Source organism: Musca vetustissima, unplaced genomic scaffold (assembly GCF_032173495.1).
Source record: "Musca vetustissima isolate MV318-11 ecotype Yass unplaced genomic scaffold, APGP_CSIRO_Mvet_v1 utg49292, whole genome shotgun sequence".
NCBI classification, from domain to species: domain Eukaryota; kingdom Metazoa; phylum Arthropoda; class Insecta; order Diptera; family Muscidae; genus Musca; species Musca vetustissima.
Window position 1 is genome coordinate 93,352 of NW_026878145.1, and position 11,507 is coordinate 104,858.

General features: G+C 35.1%; 1 protein-coding gene across 1 annotated transcript in view; it reads right to left on the reverse strand.

Moving 5' to 3' along the window:
- LOC133322951 (NADP-dependent malic enzyme-like) overlaps positions 1–8,969 on the reverse strand; it is a 33,620-nt gene extending 24,651 nt beyond the window's left edge. Inside the window, exon 1 of the mRNA XM_061531902.1 lies at positions 8,905–8,969. Coding sequence (XP_061387886.1) covers positions 8,905–8,966 — 62 coding nt within the window. The 5' untranslated portion in view covers positions 8,967–8,969. The remainder of the gene's footprint in view (positions 1–8,904) is intronic.
- Between the last annotated feature and the right edge of the window lie 2,538 nt (positions 8,970–11,507).

Below are 11,507 nucleotides of genomic sequence, written 5' to 3' on the forward strand. Positions count from 1 at the left end.
CATATTATATGTTCAGAAATTTCGAGGTATGTTTACTATTGATGCTATAACTCCGCATCCACGCGGAATTTTAAAAGTTTATATAGCCTATGTTACTTTCAGGGCATGCCCCGACATACAGTGTAAATGTCATTAAGATCTGTTCAGCGGTTTTGGTGTCTATCGGTAACATACAAACAAACAAACAAATTTTTTTCTATTTTATATATATAGATTTCGAGACTCTAGCTATATATATATATATATATATATATATATATATAAAATTAGAACTAAATTTAGTACTAAATTTAGTCGAAATTCCAAAATCGTACATCTTTTGTATATATTTATAACCCACATTCATCAGTGACCCACATTCCAAAATCAGAATTCTAGCTCTTCCCGTTTGCTTAATACAAAAGGTCCCATATTTAATACTTTTCGTACACTTCTAGTTCGAATTTCCAAAAAACCCAGCCTCATCTCAGGCATACACACCAACAACAGCCCACACGGCTTCAGTCGCTTCGTCTCGGCGATCTGTCAGTCACTCACCCACTCAACACTAAGCTCTTTTATATACGAGTATTAAGATAAGTATCGAAATTGGTGTAAAAACCAAAACATAGTAATTCTAACGGCAAAAATAACTAAAATTTTAGAGCTCATCGGTTTGTTTTGCTGAGTTGCTTTAGTTTTGTCCAAGCAAAAATTGAGACAATTCCCTTATCCAAAAATTATTATTTATTTCATAATGAATTTAATGTTTTTTAAGCGAATATCTTTATCTTTATTTTTGCAAGTTATGCTGCATTTATTAACCTTGCAATTGTATTTGCTTTAGTTTTGGCCACCAGTGTATATATATTACTGTACCTTACAATAGGAATCTTAGAAGAATTTCTTGGTGAAGGGTATCATATAGCTCGCCCGTCTGACTTTCCTGAATGGGTTATTGAATGATTTATGACCTCTTTGTGTTAGTTTTGCTTTCTACTTCCTGAGTTTGTATAAACATACAATAAACTCCAAATATCAACAATAATATTATTTTTTTTGTGTAATTCTGAAATTTAATGTTTGTGTCTCCATCGGAAGACTGGGGCATGGGTATCCACGTCATAATCTTTAATATGTGTTCCAGGTTCATTACTAATTTTTTCGAATTAGTGCAATCAATGTTACCTTGTCATTTTCTTCCTTAATATCCTAAATTAACTGCACGATCAGACGATTTCAATACCCCTACGAAATGATGTCATGGTCAATCGGTGTAGGATACAAACATTAGCACTAACCACAACAAAGCCATTGAAAACCTATATTTCATTCGTAAACCCTATGTCAGAATCGTTGTTTAAATCTCGACATATTAACCAAGTCAAGCGTTAAAATTAATGAAACAACAACATTTGGAGTTACGCTTTAATGGTCATTTATGTGGATAATAATAATTGATTTCGTAAAAAACAAAGAAAATGTTTGTTGAAAAAAATATTAATAAAAAAACATTGCAAATGTTGAAAGTCTGATTCACGACATTTGAAGGTTTCCGTTTGGTTACTGCACACGCCAGACATTTAAGCCGACATTCATACATAAATGCTTTAATCGAATGTTTAATGTCCATTTATAATAACTGATGTGCTGGTGTTTGTGTGTGTGTTTACAAATGCACAATTTTTTACGTGGCTTTTAATTAGATGAATTACAGTTTTTTTGTGATATTTAAACATCGTATGGAATACTGTAATTAAACATTACATAAGATATAATGGCTTAAATAAATGGGTTAAATTTACCAGTAGTTGGCTTAATAAATGTACCCCTATCTTCATTATTTTGCATTTCTAGCTATTTGTATGTTTAGTCTTTGTATCCAATATTTAACACTTAATATAAAAACATTGTTGTTATCGGAATATTTTAAACTAGATAGAATCCACACCATTAAATAAATGAATGTAGTGATTTAAAAAAAAACGTTTAAAATTTAAAATCAGGGAGCGGAGTAGTACAGTCGGACGGGACCGACCATGCGATATCCTACACAACTACCACAGAACTCTAACTTTCTGCGGATGTTTTTTTTCGAGCCTGGGCAATATTTCCCTCGATTGGAGGTCAACATCACCTCTTATACTGACATATTTTCCGAATATTACCAATATTAAGTACAGCCCTTCTAATTACTTGTCAGGATTAAATATATAAGCCATAGAATACACATTTTGTAATTTTTCACACAAAAGTCAGGGTCCATTTGATCCGCTAAATATTGGCCGATTTCACGATGTTCGGGCCATAATTGCAGCCTCTGGAGCGTCCAGAAAAACAGACAAATATTAAGTATTTGGTCCATTTCATTCCCTAAATATTAATCGATCTTTAAAAAAAAAAAAAATAGGGACAAAACCCATCGTACATGTAAAATTTCGCGAAGATTGGTCCATAACTGTGGCATGTTTACAAATTATAGTACATTTACTCAAAAGTGTTTTCTGAATCAAATTAAGGGAATGGGTATTACTTGGTGGACACTGACTACCTACATATATAGCCAAATTTTTACACTTATTATGGAGGAAGTCCCAGCGTATATAAGCACACTATTTTAGGCTTTTATATCCGAGCCGGCCTTCGAGTCTAAAAAAAAAATAATTGAAATTGGAGTCCAGCTTAAGCCCGCAACTTATAAAATAATTGAAATGGATTAACAAAAATGTATGTATATAATTGCTCTCAACATACGTGCATATACATATACATTTCACATTCAATTTTAATTACACGTTCAATATTTATTACCACCAAAAAATTATAATTTAATGTAGAATCGAAATAAATTTGAAAGTAACATTCAATTTAATGAAGTCATTGTTTGTTATTGTTTTGTGCTCTCAAATGGAATATTTGTTAAAAAAAAAAAACTAACAGTCCTTCAAATGACTTTCAAGATTAGACTATAGAAACACACACGAAAAACAAAAAAATTAAATACAACTGTGATACAAAATATTCCACAATATAAAAATGTTAACGCATTATCCGGCTACATTCGATTGGGGTGGAGTCATGCACGCATTTCTGTCGATACGGGCGGACGACTAGCGACAAGTATATGGGCTGCAACGACAAGCGTAAGTAGCTGATTAGAAATCTTGGCAACAGTCGTACTGTCTCGTGTATTTAGTTCATGTCCACAGCTGTATAATTAAAAACAATTTAAGGTGAATCAAGTAGAGCGAGTGGTCAAGCCGCCACAAAAAATACGACTCCAGTAAAAAACAAAAACATTTGAAAAACACCTGTGTTTTCCATTGTGTCATTGAAGAATATCAATCTTACAGAGACATTGCCTTTTGATTGTTAGTTAGCATTTAAGTTCTGGCATTTTATTTCGGTGTTGTGTACATTCGTATAAAGAAAATTGTCGCAAAGACACCAGTTTTTATTGTTCAATGTTCCCATAATTACGACCTCAAGTTCATACTACTTCATATAATTCATTGATATATTCTATGTGGAAGGTCATTTACATGCGTATCGTTGGATATCGTGATAAAAATGTATGACGTCTAAATTGATTACAGTAGAACAAATAATGAATATACACATATTTCCCGCAGAGTAAAATGGACTATACACTATCTCTCCTTACACGAGGTTTAACATATGCATACATAGATATATGTCACTCCTGATTTAGGATTGCATTCATACACCAAAGACCCAAAGTTAAGCCGATTGGCACGAAATTTTGCACAACGTACTGAAGTTACTATAACAAAACGTGTGCCAAGTGAAATCGGTTCAGATTCAGATATAGCTCTCATATATATTATCGTCCGATTTCAAGTAAATGGTGCAACGTACCATGAAGCCTAACATGTGGCAAGTTTCGTTGAAATCGGTTCTGGTTTGAAGATAGCTCCCATATATATTTTCGTCGGAAAAAAGTTACCATAGAATGACGTAATTGGGCTGTGTAGAAATGCAGACATAACCCATATAAATTTTCGACCGACTTAATTGGGCTTCAAAAACTAGATCATGTCCCAAAAACTAGATCTTCTGATTCAATAATAAACCAGTAAGGAAAGTAGTAAAGTCGGACGAGGCCGACTATATGATACACTTTACAACTTTAGCTATATTCAAGAGATGCAGACCTCGCATTTTTGAAGGATCATTGACATGAAATTTGACTAATTTACTTAACCCTACAATCGTATATTAAGTTTATTCTTCCGTTTGTAACTCAACGAAAAAATCATTTCCGACCCTAAAAAGTATATCATATTGATCAGCGTAATAATAAATCGGTATCTCTGTTGTAATCACACTAGCATCTAAACAAATTGAGATAGATCGCCAAATTTTGCCTAGAGTTGTCTTCTGTCTCCAGGAAGGTCAAGTTCGAAGATGAGGTATATGGGTCCACGTTTAGAGTTAGCCCCCCATATAAGGGTATTCCCCAATTTTCGATATTTGAAATTGGTTGAAAATTATATATGAGAGCTATATCTAAATCTGAAGCTATTAAAAAAATGGCAAAATTTCGAGCCAATCGGCCTAAATGTGAATCTTTGGCGCACCATCTATATCTAAATCAGTACCGCCAAATTTCATCTCATTTGGATGATAAATGCGACCTGCACTTGGTTTACAATTTAACATGGACAGAAAGACGGACATGCATAAATCGACTCAAGAGGAACCATTGGTCTATATCGTTTCCTTTTGCCTGCTACTAACATGTGCACAAAGACATAATACCCTGTAACACTGCGTGTTAAAGTGTGGTAAAAGGGGCCCCGTGCCCCCTCTGGCTACGTCGCTGTATGGGGGATACCAGAAAAAGTGGACCTATATTTATAATTTTTACTGTAGAGATTTGATACCAAATAAGAACTCAAAGTGCCTAATTACAGCGAATTAGATACAAAATCGCGCTCAATAACCTTAAAATATCGAAATTTGGGTGTACCGTTATATGGACATTTATTTTTAGTGGAGAGTGGAGTGGAGTTGGGTACCCAATAAGTGGAGTGGAGTTGGGTACCCAATAAGAACGCAAAGTACCAAATTATAGCGAATTCGGTTGATAATTGCACTCACCAAAAAAGGGGGTTACCGTTATATGGGGGCTATGCCTAAACGTAGACCGATATAGCCCATCTTCGAACTTGACCTGCCTCCAGACAAAATACAACCCCACGCATATCATTTCATTTCCTTCAGAAGATAGCGTGACCTCCATACAGATCATTGTATGTATAATTCGTGTTTAATAAATTTGATTTGGATTTGTCAGAAAAAATAACAGTCTTGAGACCAATAAATATGCTCCTTTAAAAACTTAATACAAGAAGCGCAGTTGTTCTCAGTTTCATGAGCACAGCGGCTAATTGCTCGAGGATTTACATCCGATCCACTATTATTATTAACTATTCTCGATATTATTTGATATGATGTTTTTTTAATACCCGAACTAAGAAAAAGAATCGAGATAGACCCATGGTTCCTTTTGAGAGTATGCATAGAATCACTTTCTGAGTCGATTTACGCATGTCCGTCCATGTATTTTTGATAACAAAGTATGATTATGATCCGATTTGGATGAAATTTGGCACAGTTCATTTATTTGGCCCAAGGACGAACCCTATAGAAATTGGAGAAAACCGGTTCAGATTTAGACATAGCTCCCATATATAGTTTCGTCCGATTTTTTTGTGAATGATGCCCCAAACTCCCAATATTTGTCCGATTGGGACAAAATTTTGCACAGAGCATTGCATTAGATCCAGACTGATGTCTGCGAAGTTTTTTTTTTTTTAAATCGGTTCAGATTTAGATGTAGCTCCTATATATAGTTTCGTCTGATTTTTTGTGAATGATACACGAAACTCCCAATATTTGTCTGATTGAGTAATGTTTTGCATATTTGTCCGATTGGGACAAAATTTTGCACAGAGCATTGCATTAGATCCAGACTGATGTCTGCGAAGTTTTTTTTTTTTTTTTAAATCGGTTCAGATTTAGATGTAGCTCCTATATATAGTTTCGTCTGATTTTTTGGGAATGATACACGAAACTCCCAATATTTGTCTGATTGAGTAATGTTTTGCTATTGAAAAAAATGATGCGTGATAAGGTTTGTTGAAATCTGTTCAGATTTTGATATTTCGTTTTTATGTAAATGGTGGTTACACGAAATTTGGCAGAGGGTTTTAAATTGAATATAGTGATTACAAAAAACAAATGGTGTATGCAACGGTTACTCAATTACGTCCATGTGTTTATATATAGCTCCCATACATAATTTGACTCGATTTCATACAAATGGTACACTAAAGAATCCAAGTCTGTCCGTTTGACATGCAACTTTTCATTGATTTCAGAATGGGATGTGTATGGTGTTTTTCAATTAGTTCAAATATCTATCTAGATAGCACATTTAATTTCGCCCGATTTCATCTCAATGGTCCTCCAAATATTCAATGACCGTTATATCTACAGGATATTGTAGATATTAACAGGTTGCATGTACCCAAAGTGGTGAAGGGTATTATATGGTCGGCCCCGTCTGACTTTTGAACTTTCCTTACTGGTTTTTAATCGAAGCTAATGTTATGCATATATAATTTCCTATTGGCTAAAATTTGGCTTTTTGTTTTCTGAGTGAATAAAACGTGTTCTGACAGACTGTTGGCCATGGTATGAATTATATTAGTTTGGGGACCGGTATGTTAGTAACATCACCCAGGAGATAAAAATCGACCATAAAACTGTTTTAAGGGGACCCCCCAATTCTCGGTTTCAAAAAATTTGATTTTGTATTTTGGTATAATTCGAACCTACACTAATTCCCTATACATTTTCAAGTGAAAACCTCAACAATTTTTGAAGATATAGCCGATATATTGTGCTAGCATCAAGTAATGGCAAGAGAGCTTCTCAAACTTTAAACGCATTTTTCTCCAAACAGCGTTTTTGCGAATGGCGGGCACGATAACTCAAAAGCTAATAATCCGATCGATTCCAAATTATGAACTAAGATAAAGCCAATCGGTGAAGATCTTCCTTATTTTTAAACTTAATAAAAATAGGCGATTTCCCTTAAACCATTTACACAAAGCTGGATTCAAAAAGATGTTTTGGGTGCCACACCAATTAAGGGGACCCCCCCCCATTCTCGGGGTCAAAATTTTTTTTGATTTAATTCGATTATACATTAACTCAAGAATGTCTCTACAAAATTTCAAGTGAAAATCTCAAGAACTCTTGAAGATATAGCCGATTTATTGTGTCAGCATCAAGTGACGGCTAAAGGGCTTCTCAAACTTTAAACGCGTTTTTCTCTTTTGCGAATGGCGGGCACGATAACTCAAAAACTAATAACCCAATCGATTTCAAATTTTCACACGTTTCTCTGTGAGTGTATAGCTATCGTATGAACTAGGATAAAGCCAATCGGTGAAGATCTTCCTTATTTTTTAACTTAGTGTTTGGTCAAAATTCGGCGATTTTTCAAAAATATTTTTTCAAAGGTCCGCCATTTTGTTAATTTTAGAGCGAAATCAATAATCCTAGTTCATACGAGAGCCAGATATGTACTCTTTCTAACACCGTTGGAATTTTCGGATTCCGATGATCCAGTGAGGAGTTATCATGCCCGCCATAAAAAATAAGGACTATTCTTTAATTACAAAAAACAACAACAAAGCAATAACAAACATTTTTTGTAAATTATTTTTCTTCTTTTTTAAATCTTCAAATATATGTATGCAAAGTTACAAACCTTAACAAGCATTGGTATTGATTTACCAGCCCATTTAAAATCTTGAAAAATTAAAATCGAGAATGGGTGGGGTTCCCTTAACAGAAAAAATAGGATGGATTGAATTTCCATCTGCGAAGCCTTAGCCAAACGTAATCAGATAGACCCATTTCTTGAGCGGATGGTGACTGGAGATGGGAAATCGAGCGATCGTGATCAAAGAGCGGGACTGGAAGGAGATTATTTATTATGAGTTGCTTCCATATGGCAAAACGATAAATTCTGATCTCTACTGTACACAACTGGACCGTTTAAAGATAGCAATTGACCGGAAACGGCCAGAATTGGCCAACAGGAGAGGTGTCGTGTTCCACCAGGATAACATCTACAGTGGCTCACCAGAAACTTCGGAAGCTTGGTTGGGAAATTTTAATGCATCCGCCATATAGTCCGGACTTGGCATCAAGCGATTATCATTTCTTTAATGATAAAAAATCGACTACTAGAGTTTTTTTGCAAATAGAGAGCAGGACTTCTACACCTCATGGTGTAGGTTATTTCCGAATATAAGTACACGTTCACTTGTTTCGGGTGTTTCTAGTGGATTGTCACGCCATATATCCTTAGCAATGTTGTTTTTAGTGAGAATGAGACCATTAACTAAACATTCAAAATGACAGACCGGAAACATTCAAAAGTAGCTATACTAATTGAATAAATATTACATGAAGTTTTGTCAATTTGAAACAGGTGTAAAAATATTACATAAATGGTTACAGCTTCTGCAGTTGCTTACTAACGTTTTTCTATGTGGTATTTTTTTTGTTGATTGTGGATTTATATTTTAACATACAATTAATATGAATGTAAAAGTGAATGGTTATTATATATTTTAACATTAAAACCGGGCTCTACTTCGAAACGTCAATGCAGTGGCAAGTGTTCCACATTAAAGTTTTGTTATTTAAAACAATGCCATAACATATGAATACATACATGTGTATATGATGACCTTGAAAAATGAATTTCAATAAAAATGATTTATGCAATCATTGCACTGCCAAACTGAAGATTTAACTTAAGAAGGGCCGGAGTATGTCGAAAAGAGTTAATACCATATTAATACTTTTATTTCTTACCTATTTTCATCGTAGCTTCGTACGGCGTTCTGATTGGAACAAAGAGAACTGGAATTACCCATTCTATTGGACTTGTGATTGCAACTTTGAAATTTGTAGAAAAAAATCAATAAATAAACTCTTATTAAGCAATTAACTTTTTCATGTGAAAGGACATGGACACTTAATGATTTATTTAACGACCACACGCGAACTCGTCAATTATTTGTCAGGACTATGGATGGAGGCTTTCAGTTCACTTACACAGAACATGTAGTTTTACCCACACACACATACGCACTAGTTGTGGGATTGGGTATTTATGAATGGAATGTTTCACTTTGCAAATTTCAGTTATTCCGATACCTTTTTTTATTAAAATCTAAAATATGTTTGTTTTTTTATTTTCGTAATTTGTTCGCAGAGGTCTTTACACTTTTTGGTCAGTTCATTAGGCGTGCGAGATTGTAATTGCGCGCAAGTGCGCTGAAAACTTGGAAACCAGTCGACGATTCGTAACCGATTGAGGCGAATGGAGAATGTCGTCGGTAGTTGTTGCACATGTTCGCATGGCCAAAAAGGCAATAAGCACCAAAACAAAAACAAAAAAGCCAAAAACAGAAAACACAATAGGAAGGTGAAACAACAAACAGCATTTGGTCTTGTGAATCGTTCGACAGTGAGTTCGCGTTAATCACACCGCTTCAGTGATTCAGCTATGGCGACTAGTTGTCTGTCAGACTTAATTGAACGCAATGAATATGAGAATATGTGCATATTAAAGTTTAAAAGTTGTATGAGTTAAGAGAGCATTACCATTTATTAACAATAATGAACAGAACTATAAATAGTTGCAAGATATATATAATCGAATTGATTTCTCTCAGTAAAAAATAAATGAACTAGTGATAGGGATCATAATAGGTCACATCAGAATTAAGTCTCTCAATTCCAAATATGAGAATGAAGAATAGGCGGAATCAATCAAACACCTACTCTGTATTTTTGGCAAATGCGAGATTGAAACTCTGAAATTTTGCTATGATTTCCGACTTATCTCATACCTTGGATGAAGACAATGGAATGAAGTCTTCGGAGCTGGTCTTCGGACGAAGCTACTGCTAATATGACAGTCACGCATATGTCTAGAACCCTGACATCGGAATGAGAATTAAAGATGGAGTGTTGGGAGGATAAACCAAAGGATTGTTTGAAAATTATACTAAAAGTGAACGAAAGTGTTAAAATATACTAAAGGTGTAACCCGTGCATCTCTCCCTTTTTGAACCAAATAAAAGAGGCAAATAGAACAACTAAAGAGTAAAAAATCGGAAGGAGAAGATGGTTTCCCGCGGAAGTTCTAAAATCCGACGACAGAAATAAAGCTGACTTACTTCGACATCATATTAGGAAAGAAAGACTGCCTGCGAAGTGGCAGATGCATCGTTATAAATTACCCAAAAATGGAGACTTGAATTATTGTAACAACTGGAGATGAATTACGTTGTTTAACTCCACATACAAAATTCTTGCAACCGGATCTTGGATTCAAGCTAGTAGGGTCACCATTCCCGAACTTTGTAAGCTTGTGGAATGATCGTTGGGTTGGGAGACGATGTAGAAATTGGCATCGAAAGTGTTGTTTCTTGCATCTGTTTCGACTACTGAAGCATACAGAGGGTAGTCTGTTGGCGACCATTCCCGAACTAGCAGGCTTGTGGAACAATTGATGGGAGGGGTGAAATGCATCGTGGCTACCAATGTCGTAACATGTTGGAGGTCACTTTTGTTTTTTATCTCCGTCCAGCGATTTTTCCATTGTAGAGAGCCTGCCAATTTTAATTCTGATGGCAGTGACTTTGGTTTTCCACAGCAGTTGGTGTTGGCTCTTTGAGGAGCATAGTGCTGATTACTTATACACAAATCGCGTGTAAAGTTTCGGCTCACTGTGGAATTGTATTACAACCGGGTGACTGGCCTATAGAAAAGCAGGAGTTTTAGGTGGGCTCCACTCTTCATCTAAGGAGGTGATCGCGTCCAAATACGTTTGATTGATTGGCACATACACCTTGGTGTGCGGGGTTTGATTGAAGTTTTGTATTAACTGATGTTGACAGCACTGTGTGGTAAGACTGCAAGGTTGTTACCCACTGGCTCTACGCATCTCTGATTCAGAGTCCCTCTGTCTTGGTAATTTTGTGAGTTTATGCCTCTTATTCAAATTTGTGCCAATTTGTTGGAGAGATACCAAAGGGGATGGACCAATATAGCCGAAATTTTTCTATTAAATCTTTTTTAATATAAATATTAAGGAATTCCAAGATTAGACCAAACAGGTGCAGTAACCCAATAGACACCATATTTTAGATTAAATGTAGGTTTGCAATATACCGTATACACTGTTATTGAATTATATTTTAGTAATATCGGTTACTCCAGTGCAGAGTTAATGACCGCACCAGATAGACGGACATGAGTAAATCGACTTCGAATTGTCTGAAATGGATTTTTATCCTATATATTCTCTTTAGTCTTAAACCTGTGAATCTTTAATTTTTTTGTTAAGGTTTTATGTGAACGAAGAAAAATTGAATATTGTTTGCTGAGTTTTTATGAGGATGTGA